Raw genomic sequence first — 20,694 nt, forward strand, 5'->3', positions numbered from 1 at the left:
TTCCCGCTCTGCGTTTCCGTCTCCGCCGTTTCCCGCTCTGCGTTTCCGTCTCCGCCGTTTCCCGCTCTGCGTTTCCGTCTCCGCTGTTTCCCGCTCTGCGTTTCCGTCTCCGCCGTTTCCCGCTCTGCGTTTCTGTCTCTGCCGTTTCCCGCTCTGTGTTTCCCGCTCTGCGTTTCTGTCTCCACCGTTTCCCGCTCTGTGTTTCCCGCTCTGCGTTTCTGTCTCCGCCGTTTCCCGCTCTGCGTTTCCGTCTCCGCTGTTTCCCGCTCTGCGTTTCCGTCTCCGCCGTTTCCCGCTCTGCGTTTCTGTCTCCGCCGTTTCCCGCTCTGCGTTTCTGTCTCCGCCGTTTCCCGCTCTGCGTTTCCGTCTCCGCTGTTTCCCGCTCTGCGTTTCCCGCTCTGCGTTTCTGTCTCCGCCGTTTCCCGCTCTGCGTTTCTGTCTCTGCCGTTTCCCGCTCTGTGTTTCCCGCTCTGCGTTTCCGTCTCCGCTGTTTCCCGCTCTGCGTTTCCCGCTCTGCGTTTCTGTCTCCGCCGTTTCCCGCTCTGCGTTTCTGTCTCTGCCGTTTCCCGCTCTGTGTTTCCCGCTCTGCGTTTCTGTCTCCGCTGTTTCCCGCTCTGCGTTTCCGTCTCCGCCGTTTCCCGCTCTGCGTTTCTGTCTCCGCCGTTTCCCGCTCTGCGTTTCCGTCTCCGCTGTTTCCCGCTCTGCGTTTCCGTCTCCGCTGTTTCCCGCTCTGCGTTTCCCGCTCTGCGTTTCTGTCTCCGCTGTTTCCCGCTCTGCGTTTCTGTCTCCGCCGTTTCCCGCTCTGTGTTTCTGTCTCCGCCGTTTCCCGCTCTGTGTTTCCCGCTCTGCGTTTCCGTCTCCGCTGTTTCCCGCTCTGCGTTTCTGTCTCCGCCGTTTCCCGCTCTGTGTTTCCCGCTCTGCGTTTCTGTCTCCGCCGTTTCCCGCTCTGCGTTTCTGTCTCCGCCGTTTCCCGCTCTGTGTTTCCCGCTCTGCGTTTCCGTCTCCGCTGTTTCCCGCTCTGCGTTTCTGTCTCCGCCGTTTCCCGCTCTGTGTTTCCCGCTCTGCGTTTCTGTCTCCGCTGTTTCCCGCTCTGCGTTTCCCGCTCTGCGTTTCTGTCTCCGCTGTTTCCCGCTCTGCGTTTCTGTCTCCGCCGTTTCCCGCTCTGCGTTTCTGTCTCCGCCGTTTCCCGCTCTGCGTTTCCCGCTCTGCGTTTCTGTCTCCGCCGTTTCCCGCTCTGCGTTTCTGTCTCCGCCGTTTCCCGCTCTGCGTTTCTGTCTCCGCCGTTTCCCGCTCTGCGTTTCCCGCTCTGCGTTTCTGTCTCCGCCGTTTCCCGCTCTGCGTTTCTGTCTCCGCCGTTTCCCGCTCTGCGTTTCTGTCTCCGCTGTTTCCCGCTCTGCGTTTCTGTCTCCGCCGTTTCCCGCTCTGCGTTTCCGTCTCCGCCGTTTCCCGCTCTGCGTTTCCGTCTCCGCTGTTTCCCGCTCTGCGTTTCTGTCTCCGCTGTTTCCCGCTCTGCGTTTCTGTCTCCGCTGTTTCCCGCTCTGTGTTTCCCGCTCTGCGTTTCCGTCTCCGCTGTTTCCCGCTCTGCGTTTCTGTCTCCGCTGTTTCCCGCTCTGTGTTTCCCGCTCTGCGTTTCTGTCTCCGCTGTTTCCCGCTCTGCGTTTCTGTCTCCGCCGTTTCCCGCTCTGCGTTTCTGTCTCCGCCGTTTCCCGCTCTGCGTTTCCGTCTCCGCCGTTTCCCGCTCTGCGTTTCCGTCTCCGCCGTTTCCCGCTCTGCGTTTCCGTCTCCGCCGTTTCCCGCTCTGCGTTTCTGTCTCCGCCGTTTCCCGCTCTGCGTTTCTGTCTCCGCTGTTTCCCGCTCTGCGTTTCCCGCTCTGCGTTTCTGTCTCCGCCGTTTCCCGCTCTGCGTTTCTGTCTCCGCCGTTTCCCGCTCTGCGTTTCCGTCTCCGCCGTTTCCCGCTCTGCGTTTCCCGCTCTGCGTTTCTGTCTCCGCCGTTTCCCGCTCTGCGTTTCCCGCTCTACGTTTCTGTCTCCGCCGTTTCCCGCTCTGCGTTTCCCGCTCTGCGTTTCTGTCTCCGCCGTTTCCCGCTCTGCGTTTCTGTCTCCGCCGTTTCCCGCTCTGCGTTTCCCGCTCTGCGTTTCTGTCTCCGCCGTTTCCCGCTCTGCGTTTCTGTCTCCGCCGTTTCCCGCTCTGCGTTTCCCGCTCTGCGTTTCTGTCTCCGCTGTTTCCCGCTCTGCGTTTCCCGCTCTGCGTTTCCCGCTCTGCGTTTCTGTCTCCGCCGTTTCCCGCTCTGCGTTTCTGTCTCCGCCGTTTCCCGCTCTGCGTTTCCCGCTCTACGTTTCTGTCTCCGCCGTTTCCCGCTCTGTGTTTCCCGCTCTACGTTTCTGTCTCCGCTGTTTCCCGCTCTGCGTTTCCCGCTCTGCGTTTCTGTCTCCGCCGTTTCCCGCTCTGCGTTTCTGTCTCCGCCGTTTCCCGCTCTGCGTTTCTGTCTCCGCCGTTTCCCGCTCTGCGTTTCCCACTCTACGTTTCTGTCTCCGCCGTTTCCCGCTCTGTGTTTCCCGCTCTACGTTTCTGTCTCCGCTGTTTCCCGCTCTGCGTTTCCCGCTCTGCGTTTCCGTCTCCGCTGTTTCCCGCTCTGCGTTTCCCACTCTACGTTTCTGTCTCCGCCGTTTCCTGCTCTGCGTTTCTGTCTCCGCCGTTTCCCGCTCTGCGTTTCTGTCTCCGCCGTTTCCCGCTCTGCGTTTCCCGCTCTGCGTTTCTGTCTCCGCCGTTTCCCGCTCTGCGTTTCTGTCTCCGCCGTTTCCCGCTCTGCGTTTCTGTCTCCGCCGTTTCCCGCTCTGCGTTTCTGTCTCCGCCGTTTCCCGCTCTGCGTTTCCCGCTCTACGTTTCTGTCTCCGCCGTTTCCCGCTCTGTGTTTCCCGCTCTACGTTTCTGTCTCCGCTGTTTCCCGCTCTGCGTTTCCCGCTCTGCGTTTCTGTCTCCGCCGTTTCCCGCTCTGCGTTTCTGTCTCCGCCGTTTCCCGCTCTGCGTTTCTGTCTCCGCCGTTTCCCGCTCTGCGTTTCTGTCTCCGCCGTTTCCCGCTCTGCGTTTCTGTCTCCGCCGTTTCCCGCTCTGCGTTTCCCACTCTACGTTTCTGTCTCCGCCGTTTCCCGCTCTGTGTTTCCCGCTCTACGTTTCTGTCTCCGCTGTTTCCCGCTCTGCGTTTCTGTCTCCGCCGTTTCCCGCTCTGCGTTTCTGTCTCCGCCGTTTCCCGCTCTGCGTTTCCCACTCTACGTTTCTGTCTCCGCCGTTTCCCGCTCTGTGTTTCCCGCTCTGCGTTTCCGTCTCCGCTGTTTCCCGCTCTGCGTTTCTGTCTCCGCTGTTTCCCGCTCTGCGTTTCCCGCTCTGCGTTTCCGTCTCCGCTGTTTCCCGCTCTGCGTTTCTGTCTCCGCCAACTTCCGCCTGATCATTCAGACTTCCAGGGAACTAAAACACGGACGTCCCCTCTTTTCCAGTCTCGGTAACCTGGGGGTCTTCAGGTCTTTTCTGGACCCTCAGTGGTGTTTTTTAGGGGTCTATCCCTGGATTTTCCTGACTCTGTCCACTGATAGAGGTTGTCGTTGTTGTTATCGTCGTCGTCGTCGTCGTCCTCATCATCATCACCAGCAGCAGCAGCCGATTTCTTCCTGAGAAATTTACCTTTTAACACCTCTAGTAAACACCTGCTCCTCTCCAGGTGTACATGCTGTGTTTCAGGTGTTACCGTGTTGTTCTGACACACTAACATATTTATTGATCGTATAGTTATTGATCGTATATCGATCGGTGTGTCTCGGTCCTGGCGCTTTGGGACCGCTGACCTGAACGTTTTTGAGGTTTCGAGATAAAAGGAACACGGATTAGACGTTGTGAAGAAGAAGTTAAATCAGAGCTAAAAAAGAGCCAAACTGAGCCGTCAGCAACAACGTTACTGGGAGGAAACCCAGTTCCAGCTGGAGGACTTCATCAGGACTTCCACAGCATGAAGGTTTGCTGAATCCCAGAACAGATTTAATTACAACAAAGGAACATTTCATCTTTAATATTTAACCATCTCCCCTCCATCCTCTTTGTTTGCCGGAGTTTTCTCCCTCAGACTCATCGCTGCCGGTGGATGTTTAGTTTTGCAGCTTTGTCACGTTTTAAAGCAACACTGCACAACTTTCCCAGCTTAAAACTGGGTTTTTCTGCCTTATTTTTACCGTCCTGAAGCAGATTTCAGACAGCAAACAGAAAAGCCGAACGAGTTCTAGTCTCATCGGATGCTTTTCAGAACATGCTGGATGGTTTGGAGGCAGTTGCATCTGTGTGAGGCTGTGCTTCTGCCTGTTTGTTTGTTAGCATCTTTACTTAAAAGCTAATCTGCAATTTCTTTTCTGAGAATGGATCTTAGTCTGACTTAGATTGCATTAAAAGTTGGGAATAATCTGGAATTTGGAAACAGGAATTTGTATCAGGATTTTTTTACCTCTGAGTCGGGAAAACGTAATGTTAGTTTTACTTCTTTATACTTTCATATGTTGTAAAATACATGTAGAATATCATAGTTAGGGCTGAATCCAGCTTTATGTTGCATAATAATAAATAATATTACAACTGCTGCTTTTGTTGAACATTAAAGCTTGAGAGTAATTGAGCTGCCGGTCAGTCAGCTTCAGTAGATAAACGTTGTTGTTTTGCAGGTGCTTACAGAACATCTAGTCATTGATCGGCTCTTTGCTTCCAGGCTGCAGACATGATGCAGGTTCGTAATGCACCGATGCAGCTTTATTGTGAAATAAACAGAGCTTTTTCATCTTTTCTGCCACAGTATGACGTTTTGTCACAGAAATGATTGTGATAAACGATATTAATGTTGTCATGTTGAGGCCATTGATGTGATGATGCCATAACGATGCAAACACATGGTTTTATTTCTAACGAACGTTCAGCTTGATGCGCAGACCAGTTGATGCTCATCCAGTCTGCTGAAGCGGACCAGCTTTCCTCCCGGCGTTTGGCTTATCTGGAACATATCTGCTCTTTAAACACTCGGAGGCTCCAGTCGGCAGCGGCACGGTGGACATTCGGCTCATATGTTTGAGCAGAGATGGAGAGTAAAACTGAACGTCTGATTCAGTTTGCTGTTTTGCATGTCGCTGTAAACGTGGGATCGCCGTTCGTAGCATGAATTCGTTCTGACTGTCACATGTTTGCAGTGTTTTCTGAAATTCCGTCTTTTTAACAAAATTAAAGGTTCAACATCTGTTTACTGGTGAAACAACCCAGGCTGAGCGTGCACCAGTCTGCTCTGTCCTGCAGTCTGTCGGTTCATCAGCCCGGTGATTGCGGACTGTCGGGAAGACGGAGAGTCTCCGTCCTCGCTGGGAAACTGCAGTGGATGGTTGTGTTTTCTGTGCCTTTTATATATGTATATATATATATATATATATATATATATATATATATATATATATATATTCCAGAACTTCTCGATCCTTCACTGAATTTGGGAAAATGGTTTTGTCATCATGCCGCCGCTGGAATCAGGAATCTGCTGCAGAAGCGTCGTCTCTGTAGGAAACGTTTGTGTAAAAGCAGAATTCTGTTGCTGCTTTGTTTGAGTTGTTGTGTTCTGCATGCAGATCATGTATCTACGACTGTTTGTACATTTTATCTTTTAGCTCTGTGTTGTGTTCGAACTCTTTAATGCTGCTTTCCTGGCCGGAGACGGTGTGTAAAAGACACCACACATCTGGCAAAATGAAACTAAAATGAAATAAAACTGAAGAACTGGAACAAGTTTGTTATATTTTCTATATTTAAGATTATTTCAGAGCTTTGATGATCAAGGTGTGTCCATATGTAGGAATGTGGGACTGGAACATGGCTGGGAATGAGCTGCTCTGCGACGGCTTCGTACTTGTTTTTAGTTTTAGAAAAGAGCTGTTTGTTTGTTACAGACGTGGTTTATAAAGTCGCCAAACCCGGCCGGCCTTTCACTGAGTTCAAGTTACTAAAGAGATAAATCCAGAGGAGGGAATATTCTGTCTTGTCAGTTGAAATGCAGTGAAGTCTGATCTTTATTTTTGCTTTTTGAAAATAAAGTTTTATTTCCTACTTTGCTTGAAATAAAGAAACGTTTCATGTCTGTGAGCTCGATGTTGCTCAAAGCAGTTCAAACACCCATCAGTGTGTGTTGGATGTGATCGAGGGGAGTCGTTCCAGTGCAGCCGGAGCAGGAGGTTACTGGTGAAGTTGGGAAAACCATCTGATGTTCCCAAGCTGTGGGAACGTCTTGCAGTGTGTAGAACGTTTGTTGTTGACCACATCAGGCGCTTCCTACGTGCAGCGTTGCCGGTCACGCCGCCGCGCGCTTCGGCCTTGTACTCGCAATATTTTTTGTTTGCTAGACAAACTCGTCATCTGCCAGCCTGCTATCCACCCACCCCCATCCTTAGCCCCCTGCCCCTAACCTTCTGCCCTCCAACACACTCTCACACACACACACACACACACACTTACACACTGCCCATATGGAGCAGTTGGCGCCCAAAAGCAGCCGGACCCATCCCCAGGGCAGGAGGTGAGGGTCCCCGCGGCCTGCACAGAGTGTGAATGCATGAGTCCGTCGTGTCCTCGGACAGCCTGCCGCATCGTCCTTCCTATCCATCCCGTGTGTGTGTGTGTGTGTGTGTGTGTGCGCTCGTCCCAGCAGGCTGCGTCCCATGTGAGCTGCAAGGACAGCAGCAGAGGACTGAGGGTCTGCAGCAGAGGGCTCGGATGCAGCCGTGTCCATGTGTGAACTGCCTCTCCCGCTTTACACGTTACCAGATTGTGAAGCTTTGAGCAGAGCTGTGTGTGTGTGTGTGTGTGTGTGTGTGTATGTGTGTGTGTGTTGTTAAATCTGGAAATGCATGTGTGTTTTGTGTTTCTGCTGCAGAACAAACTATTTTCCTGCAGATAAACGACACAACCAAACAACACGACTGTGCAGCTGTCATTATGCACGGCAGCCAAGGCGCTGCGCTTAGCTTGCTGGTTGCCATGCCAACTGAAGGTAATGGCCCAGCCAGGTGTGGATCTCTCTCCAGTTTCCTCATCGAATGGTCCATCACAGTTCAGCGCCGATGTTTCTGTGGAAGTGAATGGATCATTCCTCGCACCGCTGCCGGGTTCGGACCGCGGCTCGGACCGAGGCTCGGACCGAGGCTCGGACCGCGGCTCGGACCGAGGCTCGGACCGCGGCTCGGACCGCGGCTCGGATCGAGGCTCGGACCGAGGCTCGGACGCCCTCGGCGAGCCTCAAAACATCATTGCCTCAATTCCACCTTAAAAAGCTGCTGGATGCTCTTCAGAAAAAACAAAAACAAACGGATCTGCAGAAATGTCACCAAGAAGGTGTTTATTTACGGTTTTCATCACGGTCGGATGTGAAATTATCCTCCGAGTGTGTGTGTGTGTGTGTGTGTGTGTGTGTCTGGTGCAAAACACTGAAACCAGAATGAAGCCAAGGGTGGAAGTTGTTTTTCTGCCCCCTGTGGTGAGTCTGGGGCTGCGTGTGTGCACGCCTGGGGCAGCCTGGGGCCATCGGAGGGGGCCTAGGGAGCGGTGGAAGGAGGGATGAGGCGAGAAAAGCAGTGGAGGGATGGGAGGTCAGCGGGGGTCCGGCAGGGAAAGGTGCCGGTCTGGGCTCACGGCCAGCCAGAGAGGTGGAAAGGAGAGTTAGCTAGTCAGGTGGGGGGGAGGAAGCACGGAGGGGAGGTGTGGACAGGAGGGTGGAAACTGGGCATGAAAGCCGACAAAGCGCAGGTCGAAGACGACGTCGCGGCTCCAAGCTCTTCACATGAAGACCGAGTTACACAATCAGACATTTCAGGGCGAAACTGGAGAAAACATGAAAGCTGATGTCAGAATAACGCAACATTCAGCAGGATTTTCTTCCGCTGATGTTTTCTTCCTGCAGTTAATTGCAGATTTAACTCAGCAGATCACTTTGTGTATTATTCATTTATAATGTTAATTCAGGCGCTGCTGCTTGCAGCTGTAGGTAGAAGCAGCTCGGGCTCTCGCAGGAGCAGCGCTGGGACCTGAAACCAGCCGAGCGCCTTTGATTCACACATCAAAGCAATATAGAAAGCATGACATACATAGATTGTATTTCCATCTCGGGCATTTTGCAGACATCATTATCCAGAGTAAACTAAACGAGCCGATGTCGTCAAGTGTTTGTTTTCTTAGCGCTTCATTGACTCGGAGTTATTCCACAGGAACAAAGTTCTGATCCAGTCTGTGTTTCTTTACATTTCCACGTCAGCAGCCAATCGAGGGTCTCGTGTCTCAGGCAGTCGTTTCTTTTTCAAGCTTCAGGTGGAAAACACATGAATGAAAGTGCTTTTAGGAAACATGGTGCAAAGAAAACTTTAAAAAGTTATAAAAATGCAGCAGAAAATAGCAAAAATAACTATAAAATTAGAAAAAAATGAAGTGAAAAGTTAGTGTGAAGATTTTATGCAGCGAGCAGGAGAGGACCCTGGATGAAGGTGTGACTGGAGTCTTCCTCTGAAGAGTCATGCGGCGCGTAGTTTATCAGCTGCTATTCCTCCGTCTCCTGCGACGGCTGTCTGCGATACCGCTGGAAACCGTGGAGGCAGTGGTGGGTTATACAGCTGACACCAGAGAAGAAGAGAAACAGGAAGAAGATGATGCTGAAACCGCCAAATTAAAAGTATCTGAAGAAGTTACAAACCACAGACATCAAACAGGTTGACGTCGCATCGTGTCACGCTGCCTATACGAGCTGACGTCTCACCGCGCCGCCTTCTTGGATGGGTCTCCCATGCCTCTCCAAAGTATTTATTTGTGAGGTGTCGGTCCAACCACAACGATAGCATCAGAAAAACACTCAGAGCGCGCAAAGCCTTTAAAAAGTTACTGTGTGTAATATATACGCTTTGTTACACAGAAAACAGTTCTGTGGGGAAACTACGTTGACTCTGCAGCAAGACTGGAAGGCAGAGACCCATCCAATATGGCGGCGACGCTGGTTCACTCTCGAGCACATGATGAGGCGTCTATGTAAATATGATGTCTGTGTTACAAACAACTAAAATTCAGTGGTTTTCTTCTTCCTCTGGTGTTTTCGGATGGTTGTAAACGACTTCATAGCGATGCACTACCAACTGGTGTCAGAACCATAGACTGTATATAAAAGATGGGCGGAGCCTCCGTGACGTCACCCGTAGGTTTCTGAAGAGCTGAATTGAAGCTCGGTGGGCGGTTCCTACCATCGCCATCTTGGCAGGGGCATGCGTGTCGTCTCACCAAGAAAATACAAATATGGACAAAGAGGTGGAGCTGAGAGGGGGGCTGTGAGCGTCATGGTGGATGATTGACATCGAGCGAACTCCAAGCTTTCTGTAGCTAAGAGCTAACCGAGCTAACCCGGAGATAACAGGAGCTAACCAGCTAACGGAGGTAAGCGGGCTAAAGCTAAGTCACATTGTTAACCGGCTAAAAACCGCGGTTGTTCTACATTCTGCTGACTTGAAGCGGGAGATCGGGTACCTGTCAATCAAAAGGACACGCCCCTAAATATGCCGAACTTCGAGATTAAATTCCTTTAAAACGGGCGAGTTAGAAAAAATTCACTCCCCCCACAGTTGTCATGAAGGTAAACCTGACCTATTAAACCTAAAATGGATTTTTGTACCAGGCTGCAAACATGTTTATTTCTGCTGTGAACATGTTTATTCCTGCTGTAAACATGTTTATTCCTGCTGTAAACATGTTTATTTCTGCTGTAAACATGTTTATTCCTGCTGTAAACATGTTTATTCCTGCTGTAAACGTGTTTATTTCAGCTGTAAACATGTTTATTCCTGCTGCAAACATGTTTATTTCTGCTGTAAACATGTTTATTCCTGCTGTAAACATGTTTATTCCTGCTGTAAACATGTTTATTTCTGCTGTAAACATGTTTATTTCTGCTGTAAACATGTTTATTCCTGCTGTAAACATGTTTATTCCTGCTGTAAACATGTTTATTTCTGCTGTAAACATGTTTATTCCTGCTGTAAACATGTTTATTTCTGCTGTAAACATGTTTATTCCTGCTGTAAACATGTTTATTCCTGCTGTAAACATGTTTATTTCTGCTGTAAACATGTTTATTCCTGCTGTAAACATGTTTATTCCTGCTGTAAATATGTTTATTTCTGCTGTAAACATGTTTATTCCTGCTGTAAACATGTTTATTTCTGCTGTAAACATGTTTATTCCTGCTGTAAACATGTTTATTCCTGCTGTGAAGTTGGTCTTTTTAACATGGGAGTCTATGGGGATTTGCTCTGTTTTGCAGCCCCTAGTGGATGAAGGGGGAACTGCAGTTTTATACACTTCTGCATAGGCTTCACTTTTAACCGCCGGAGGCTCCGTCCATCTTTCATGTACGGTCTCTGGTCAGAACGTAGGAGAGAAGTGTGGCTTTACGGATGAACAGAGCGGGATCAGTGCTGATGATGCCTTGACGTATAAATGGAAAGGACAGTCAGTTGTTGGGTTTCTGTCTTCTGAAGTCGTTTCTGTACACCGTGTCATGTGATGTCCACGGCGGAGACGACACGGTGTCTCATCTGACTGTATCTTCATCACCTGTGGATTATATTTTCTTTTGCTCCTCTGTCAAGTGTTTCATCATCCAACATGTTGATGTGACTGAACTCTACTGTCTGTCTGCTGTTGGACCCATCATCATGTATGACTCAGTTTGTCCTTTTTTTTAACTGCTTATAATTCTGCTATTATTAATGTATTAATGTATCTTTTACTGTCTGTGCATCTTGCAGCACTTTGACTTTTGTTTCAAACAAACAAACCCGCGTTGCAGTAGGGATGCACCGATCCGATACCGATATCTGAAAGTTGAATATCCACCAATACCGATATCTGCCGATACCAGATGTGTTTATGTGAACATTATTGTGACTATGGTTATTATTGCTGTTATAACTGTGTCAGGTTTCATCAGGTTGTAATAAATGACCCATCCTTTCTGAAGTTACCTCACCAATACAAATATAATAACATGACAGATCTAACTATTTCAACAAGTTTTATTCTGATTTGAAACATTTTACCTAAATACAACTATAAATGTTTGGTTTTGGAACAAAGATCTGGCTTTTAGTGGAACAAAAAATGTCACATTTTAACATTCAAGGCTTTTATTTCTTTTAAAACATGTCCAAAGCGTGTCATCACACACATCTGTACTGGCTTGGCTGGTGTGGTATCGGTACACTTTTATTACTACCAAATACGAGTACACACGCTTGGAATTAAGCCGATACTGATACTGGTATCGATGCATCCCAATAACAAAGTTTGTCTGACTGATCAGTTATTCACCGTAAAGCAATCAGACAAAAGTATTTCGCTCCTCTGCTGTGTTTCGCTGAATATTTTCATGTTTTCTGGTGAATCTGTAAAGAAACGAAGACGTTTGCGGTCTTGTTTCTCTTTCTTCTCTAATTGGCAGGATTTTCTGCTAATAATGGCTCCATCCTGTAAATATAATCCATTCATATCGCCTCCCTCCGTGTGACGGTCATAACAGACATCCTGAGTCTGGATTCAGGGAGGGAGGGGCGGCGGGGGGGTGGTGGATGGAAACAAAAAGAGAAATTGATCAGCATGTGCGTCTCTTCATTAGAGCATTTCACCAAGGCTGTGTCCTCCACATGTTGCCTCGCTGTCTGGCCTATTAGAGAGACATGCAGGGAGTGTGTGTGTGTGTGTGTGTGTGTGTGTGTGTGTGTGTGTGTGTGTGTGTGTGGTTTCAGGTAGACTCAGGCGGTCCGTTTGCTTCTTTTCCATTTTTTTTTTCTTCCAGACCCCTGGGTTGACTTCTTTTCTCTCCTCTCCTCTTTTATCCCACCATCTTTCCCTTCTCTTCTGGAGTTCAGAGTCTGTCCATCTGGAACACCCCGCTCCTCCCCCAGCCACCCTCCCCCCCGTCTCTCCCCCGGTCCCGTCCAGGCTGAGACACGGGGGTGAAGGCCAACACCAGTAGGGGAGAAACGGTTGGAGACACGGAGGGACAGAGGGAGCGATGTCAGTGCTATAATGAGTAACAACATGAAAGGTGACGGAGGGAGGGAGGAGGGGAGGAGAGGGGGAGGGGGGGAGATGAAGACAGAAGAGTGGAGGGACTGCTGAGGACAGAGAGAGGAATGAAGAATAGAGGGAAAGAAGAAGACTGCAGAGAGAGAGATAAAGCGTTTTGGGCCCCGACGTCCACTCGGCTCCGCTCGCCGTTTCATTCGCCGAACAAGAAGAAGAGGAGACGAAGACGAGGAGGTGGAGGAGACGAGGAGGTGGAGGAGACGGGGGTAGGAACAGCATGCTCCTTCCGTCCTCTCTTCTTCCTTCCAAACACTTTCCTTCCCCTCCAGACCTCCATCCTCCCAACTCTCCTCTGGAGGACCTTCTCTAATTTAACTTTTCATTGAAATTTTCTTGCCCCCCCCCCCCCCCCCCCCTCCTTTCTCCCTCCTCCTTTCTCCCTCCTCATCCTCCAGTTTCTCCCAGTCTGCCGTTCGGCCTTGTCTTGCCAGGTCCCCTCGTGGCCGCCTGACAAAGGCGCCGTTAAAAAGCCGTGTGATCCTCCATTTTAGCGCCAGCCACGCTAGTCAGAGGATTAAGGCTCTTTAATGACGCTAATCTCTCCTCCCCTTCTTTCCCAACGCCCCCCCCCCCCCCCCCCCCCCCCCCACCTCCCACCCCCTCTGAAAAAGTGATTTTTTTTTCTCCTCCTGCCTTGACTGAATCTCCGTCATCTCTTCGCCACACTCTCCCACCTCTGGACCGTCACCATTAAAGCCAGTCATGCTGTGACCAAACCTTTGTTGGTGTCGTTTGGAGATTCTCCTTGTAAATAAAGATGGACGGGTCGCACCATGCTGGTGTTGGGGGGGCACGGGGGGGTCTGGGTTGGCTCTCTATGCCATCACAGTCAGCCCAGACGTGTGATTCAGTCTGCAGTCACAGAAAACATCCTTTCCCCTGCTGCTGGTGTTGGACACTTCAGGACCAATCCCAGTTTCACCAGTTTGATGCGGCCAAGTCAACCAACATTTCTCCTGAGGTTTTTGGCCTGGTGTTCTTCATCAGACCAGGAGGAGGAAGGAGATTGGTCTGGCAGGTCACATGACTTCTTTTGGTTAAAAATACTTTTTCCACGCTGTTAGCCGCTTTAACCTTTATATGATGTTAAGGGTCAATTTGACCCATTTCAGTTTTTGTGATGAACAAACTACTGGGTTTTTTTTCTTCATGAAAATTTGTGACTTTTTCTCTCCTGGCTCATGAACTTTTGGGTGAAATTTGGAGACTTTGATGTGAAGTCGAACATCTGTGCAGTGTTTGTATACAAAGATGATGTTCAGGGTCATTTTGACCCAGACACTTTAGTGTGGGTAAGTCGCTACTTAGAGTAAAAAAGAATCTTTAATGTACTTAAATTTGATTGCTTATTTATGTTTTAGAATAGACATTCATACACAGACACTCTGAGGATAAACTTTCTCACCCCTGTCTGTGGAATGAAGATCTTTCCAATGTCTCTGGAGACATTTGACATAAAATCTCGAGTCCTCTGATTTAACAACATTGACGTGAAAGAGAGAAGCTAGTTGCGATCAGATGTTCGGGATAAATGGGTTGAAATTCTACCTCGTTGTACAATCTTAGTTTGCACGTTACTGTCGACGAGCGCCTTGTTTCATTCGCTGTCCTTCCCGACAGTACAATCCTGCCAAGTATGGCAGAATGAAAGAAGTAAGCTATATGTTTGTAAGTCAGAAAAAATAAGCCAGAACTTGCAAGAATTACATCTGCAGAAAACACACACAGTTACAGTCTGTCCATCATCTGGAGGAAATGTTGGAACTGAGAACATCAGAGGAAACGGGGTGAGTTAAAAGTGTTTGCGAAGAGGGAAAAACATTGGGACCGGAGAGGACAGAAGAGAGACAGAAAGAGAATAGAGAAGAAGAGAAAACAGAAAAACACCTTGTAGAGAGAAAAATAGAAAAAGGCTTGGACTTTTAAGGGTTGTTTGAGCTAAAATCCACTTTATGGCCATCAGAACAAGAAGAAAGTAAACGTTTTATTACTTTAGTAGTTGCTGATGTTCGTAAGGAAAGTTCAGGCTTAAAGGTATAAATATATTGATGGAAACGATGCATGTGATATTATCTCGCGTATTGAAGCTGACATAGGAACGACTGCAGCTGTTCGTTCCTGTGAATCATTTATTTTACTGATCGTGATTAAACACGTTGTTACAAGCAAACTTCAATAATAAATGCAAACGCAGCGTCTTACAAACAGAAAAAAATCTGTGTTTTACCAGTAGTTTTGTCTCTACCAGCAGCAGCGGGTCCTGGAGCCTCATGTTACTGTAAGAAAACCAGATCTGAATGACAAAGCAGGATGGAAATGTCAGGATTTACTGGTTTAAAGGTGAGAAGTCAGCAGGTTGAAATGTAAAGCTGTCAAGCTGTTTTCCTTCTCAACACACAGGAAACTGGTGAATTTCAGACGTTTTGTCCTCCTGGAACCAAAAAGATGCTTCTGTAAAATCCTCCTAACAACCTTTTAAAGCCTAAAACCTGAGAATAAGAAGGAAACGTGGTGAAAGTAGAGCTTTGTTTTGCTTTATGCTGCAGTAACTCCATTATGGATGTTGGGAAAACTGTGGTGGCGTTGTGATGCCACCACAGTCGGGCCTCCCACCTGCCCGACTGTTGCTGAAAAAGAAGTTAAAGATGAAGGGGAGTATTCTGGCCGCGTTCCAGTCGGACCAGAACTTGGCGGCGACTCGCAGCCTCCTTCATATCTGGGGTGTAAAATGTTTATATAAAACAATCACATGAGGAAAGGGACTCCATCTCTGGACCTGGGTGCAGTTCGGAGCCCAACGGCTCTATTTAACCATTTCTGTGCTGCCAATGCTTCAAACCCCCCCCCCCCCCCCCCCCCGAACCTCTTCAAATGTGACATTTTTCATCAAACATATGAAAACTGATATTTTCCCCATTCTCCCAGGTCTAAATGAACTAAATATTCCACTTACTTTTATCGCTACAATGAAAACAAGGACATCATGTCCCGAATTCTGCATTGTTTTTGAAAAGCGTCAACAATAAAACTACAAGGCTCTACATGGCACAGCCAAAGTCCAGGACCTAAATACCTGGGATATTTAGTCCATTTAGACCTGGGGGAAAATATCACTTTCTATATGTTTGATGAAAAATGTCACATTTGAAGAGGTCTGGAGGGCGTTTCGAAGCTTTGGCAGCACACGGTTAAATAGAGCCGTTCAGCTCGGACGGGTCCGAACTGCACCCAGGTCCGGAGGTGGAGTCCCTTTCCTCATGTCCAGCAGGACGCCGTTTCCCACCCGTCCCGCAGCAGGACGCCGTTTCCCACCCGTCCCGCAGCAGGACGCCCTTTTCCCACCCGTCCCGCAGCAGGACGCCGTTTCCCACCCGTCCCGCAGCAGGACGCCGTTTCCCACCCGTCCCGCAGCAGGACGCCGTTTCCCACCCGTCCCGCAGCAGGACGCCGTTTCCCACCCGTCCCGCAGCAGGACGCCGTTTCCCACCCGTCCCGCAGCAGGACGCCGTTTCCCACCCGTCCTGCAGCAGGACGCCCGTTTCCCACCCGTCCCGCAGCAGGACGCCGTTTCCCACCCGTCCCGCAGCAGGACGCCCTTTTCCCACCCGTCCCGCAGCAGGACGCCGTTTCCCACCCGTCCCGCAGCAGGACGCCCTTTTCCCACCCGTCCCGCAGCAGGACGCCCGTTTCCCACCCGTCCCGCAGCAGGACGCCCGTTTCCCACCCGTCCCGCAGCAGGACGCCGTTTCCCACCCGTCCCGCAGCAGGACGCCGTTTCCCACCCGTCCCGCAGCAGGACGCCGTTTCCCACCCGTCCCGCAGCAGGACGCCCGTTTCCCACCCGTCCCGCAGCAGGACGCCGTTTCCCACCCGTCCCGCAGCAGGACGCCGTTTCCCACCCGTCCCGCAGCAGGACGCCGTTTCCCACCCGTCCCGCAGCAGGACGCCCTTTTCCCACCCGTCCCGCAGCAGGACGCCCTTTTCCCCTCCTCCTGCTGACCCACACCGGAGCTGCTGCCTGTTTCTGACGCCACCAGGAGAAACTTTCCTCCTGAAACGTTGCCTTGTCGTGAAGTTTGGCCCAAATCCCATCCGTCTTTTCCCTCTTCTTCTGTTGTCGCCTCTCTTTGGTTGGTCGGCGGCCTGGTTGATGGAGCCGTCGGGTAAAAAGAGGAGAACTTTCCTCTCCTCCTCGTTTCCAGGCTAAATGCTGGAAACATGCAGCTTCAGAGCAACAGACTAATATCAGGCATTGTTCGGCCGCCTCCTCCGTGGCCTCAGATCCAGCCTGAAGAGTCTGCAGAAGGAGTCGTGGCTTTTCCTGTCGCAGGAGGAGAAAAGGAGCAGTGCATAATCTCCTCCGTAGGACAGATAAAGGGATGAATATCGCCATCTTTCCGCTCCACATCTCCTAATCGCTTTCCCGACGTTTCAATCTGCCAAGGCCCTAATGAAAATATGATGAGGCGGATCTATGGTCCTCGGGGATGGGAGGGGGGAGGTGAGGGGAGGGATGGAACGACGGATGGCTGCAGAGGGAGGATGAAGGGAGAGAAAATACACTCTGTCCTTATTTCTGGGCTCCGTTGGGGATACATAGTTCTTGGAGCTTTCTATTTAGATGTTGCCACAGCCGGAGAGCGTCTCTCTCCTCTGCTTCCTTCTCGCTTTATCTCTGCCATCCTCACTTCCATTCTGGAGGTGTGTGTGTGGAAACAAGGATAAATGTGTTTATTTGTTTGTTTATACATTTCCCCCCTCATCTCCGCCGCCTTTCTCCTTCTAAGACGGATGAAGGAAGTTCTTAATCACTGGTTTTTACCCCCACTTTCCCGTCTGGGCTCACCTGTCTCCTACCGGCTCCCATCGCTGATAGATGTGAACATTTCTCCGCATGTGTCTCCCCTCCCCTCAGACGGCGAAGACGATCCCGCAGGTCTGTCCTGGGTGCCTTCCTCGCCCTCCAGCAAAGACGTGGCGTCGCCCTCGCAGATGCCCGACGGCTGCTGCGACCTCGGCATGGCCACCGGCGGCGAGGAGGAAGGAGGTGCAGGTCTGCCGTACCCCTGCCAGTTCTGTGACAAGTCCTTCAGGTATGTGTGATGCAGCGTGGGGGGGGAGGCGGGTGGACGGGGACGCGGGCAGGACGGGGTGGACGGGGACGCGGGCAGGACGGGGTGGACGGGGTGGACGGGGACGCGGGGAGGACGGGGACGCGGGCAGGACGGGGTGGACGGGGTGGACGGGGACGCGGGGAGGACGGGGACGCGGGCAGGACGGGGTGGACGGGGACGCGGGGAGGACGGAGACGCGGGCAGGACGGGGTGGACGGGGACGCGGGCAGGACGGGGTGGACGGGGACGCGGGCAGGACGGGGTGGACGGGGACGCGGGGAGGACGGGGACGCGGGCAGGACGGGGTGGACGGGGACGCGGGGAGGACGGGGACGCGGGCAGGACGGGGTGGACGGGGACGCGGGGAGGACGGGGACGCGGGCAGGACGGGGTGGACGGGGACGCAGGGAGGACGGGGACGCGGGCAGGACGGGGTGGACGGGGACGCGGGCAGGACGGGGTGGACGGGGTGGATGGGGACGCGGGGAGGACGGGGACGCGGGGTGGACGGGGTGGACGGGGACGCGGGGTGGACGGGGACGCGGGGTGGACGGGGACGCGGGGAGGACGGGGACGCGGGCAGGACGGGGACGCGGGGAGGACGGGGACGCGGGGTGGACGGGGACGCGGGGAGGACGGGGACGCGGGCAGGACGGGGACGCGGGGAGGACGGGGACGCGGGGTGGACGGGGACGCGGGGTGGACGGGGACGCGGGCAGGACGGGGACGCGGGGAGGACGGGGACGCGGGGTGGACGGGGACGCGGGGTGGACGGGGACGCGGGGTGGACGGGGACGCGGGCAGGACGGGGACGCGGGGAGGACGGGGACGCGGGGTGGACGGGGAGGACGGGGACGCGGGGTGGACGGGGACGCGGGCAGGACGGGGACGCGGGCAGGACGGGGACGCGGGGAGGACGGGGACGCGGGGTGGACGGGGAGGACGGGGACGCGGGGTGGACGGGGACGCGGGCAGGACGGGGACGCGGGCAGGACGGGGACGCGGGGAGGACGGGGACGCGGGGTGGACGGGGACGCGGGGAGGACGGGGACGCGGGCAGGACGGGGACGCGGGGAGGACGGGGACGCGGGGAGGACGGGGACGCGGGGTGGACGGGGACGCGGGGAGGACGGGGACGCGGGGTGGACGGGGAGGACGGGGACGCGGGCAGGACGGGGACGCGGGGAGGACGGGGACGCGGGGTGGACGGGGACGCGGGGAGGACGGGGACGCGGGGTGGACGGGGAGGACGGGGACGCGGGGACGAGGCGGCGTCCTCCTCAGGATCCGTTCTCATAAATAAATTGTGTTTCCGTCATCATGTGGGAAATGAAGGCAACAGTAAAGGAAATGAGGTGAATACATTTCTCACTGACGCCTCCAGAGACTCAGTCAAGAGCCATTTTAAGAACAGCTGTCTCACACACACACACACACACACACACACACACACACACACACACACACAGACAGCAGCTTCTAAAGCAGCACAGTCACCTTCCAGATACGTTTATTAGTCTACATCCCTTCCTGGAGTCGAACTTCGTGGTTCTCACATCGAAGCCGACGCTCGCCGTATCCTCCCCGACTGGGCTGGAGACGCTCCTTCATCCCAGTCATAAACCCTCCTCCTCCTCCTCCTGCTCCTCCTCTGACCTCTCCTCCGACCTGTCCAACTCGTCTCCCGGCTTTTTACAGAGAAATAATCACATCTCCTGGTTCTGGTTGGGCGTCTCGGTGAGAACCCAGCAGGTGGTCCAGAACGGGCCGATGCACCTGATGTTGCATCAACCAATCAGGTCGCATGATGCACCTGATGTTGCATCAACCAATCAGGTCGCATGATGCACCTGATGTTGCATCAACCAATCAGGTCGCATGATGCACCTGATGTTGCATCAACCAATCAGGTCGCATGATGCACCTGATGTTGCATCAACCAATCAGGTCGCATGATGCACCTGATGTTGCATCAACCAATCAGGTCGCATGATGCACCTGATGTTGCATCAACCAATCAGGTCGCATGATGCACCTGATGTTGCATCAACCAATCAGGTCGCATGATGCACCTGATGTTGCATCAACCAATCAGGTCGCACCAGTCACCGTTTGCCAGGGAGAACGCACTAAAAACATCAGATAGAAAGGAAATGCAGGGTTGGCTTTATGTTTAGGACCTGCAGACCTGGTTAGGCTTCTCACACACACACACACACGCACACACACACACACACACACACACACACACATGAGCGCGCTGCAGGATAATGTTCATTCTCAGCTCAGGTTCTGCCATTCTCCCTTCCAGTCCAGGCTCATTTGTAGCAGTAGGCCTGAACATGCAGAGGAAATCCCATCTGCTGGTGACTTTTCAGACTATCTATCTTCTTCATTCCAGCGTCCGTTCGGCGTTCATGGAGAAACTTATTTATACCTCGAGGAGGAGGATTAACTTACCTTTATTTATCTAGAAAACAGCGAATGTTGACTAAAGTTCTGCACAAGTAAACCTGTTAAAACAGAAATAATAATACAGATCTAACAACAAGCTGAAGTTCTGCACAATGACTCAGGTGTGTTGGAGCAGGGATGCATGGAAAACCTAAATGGTTTTGTTACCATCCAAGTGGGGTGATTTGGTTTGTGAGACGTGGCATAAAAACAATAAAACATCTCAACTCGCCGACACAGATTAGACCAGGAGGGTCCAAAGTCGGGCCTGGAGGGCCGCCGTTCTGCAGATTTTCAATGTATCCCTGCTCCAACACACCTGGCTTCCATCAAATGGATCCAACAGCCGATGAAGTTCTGCTCAAACTGATTAATTAGAGTCAGGTGTGTTGGAGCAGGGATGCATTGTGGCCCTCGAGGACCAGAGCTGGACGCCCCCGGCTGAGACTAGATGTCCTTTAAACAGCTGATGACAGCAGGAATGAACCAGTCCCACCTGGACACATGGTTTGTGTCGGTCTGAACAGATCTGACCTTTTTTCAGACGGATGTTCAGCGTTACAGCGTCCTGCAGGACCAGACCTGCTGTTTTTACCTCTGAAGCACCTAAAAAACAACAAACAGCTGTAAAATAACAGCAAACAGAAAAACGGCACAAATAGGAAAAGAAAAACTAGAAGCAGCTATTATTGAAATAAATAATAGCAAATGTGAATACCCATTTATCGAACTATGCTGAATGATTGAAATAAAATTTCACAAGTATAGGAAATTAAAAAAAAAAAAAAAAGAAAAGCACAACTGACATTTTTTCTAATTGCCCCACATCGGGATTGAACCCATGAACTGCTGTGTTGAAGCACACTGACTTACTCACGAAGCCGCTAGGACTCTTAGCTGCACCCTGGAAAAAGCGTTGAAATTTTTTCCAGTTGGGATGGGAACG

At 51.7% G+C, this 20,694-nt stretch overlaps 1 protein-coding gene across 1 annotated transcript in view; it reads left to right on the forward strand.

The window, feature by feature from the left end:
- Window positions 1-20,694, forward strand: part of znf423 (zinc finger protein 423) — a 230,523-nt gene that overhangs the window by 87,610 nt on the left and 122,219 nt on the right. Inside the window, exon 4 of the mRNA XM_079259040.1 lies at window positions 17,096-17,273. Within this exon, the coding sequence (XP_079115166.1) occupies window positions 17,096-17,273 (178 nt within the window). The remainder of the gene's footprint in view (window positions 1-17,095; window positions 17,274-20,694) is intronic.

The sequence above is a fragment of the Telmatherina bonti genome, assembly GCF_933228915.1.
Source record: "Telmatherina bonti genome assembly, chromosome: 2".
In the NCBI taxonomy this organism is placed as follows: Eukaryota; Metazoa; Chordata; class Actinopteri; order Atheriniformes; family Telmatherinidae; genus Telmatherina; species Telmatherina bonti.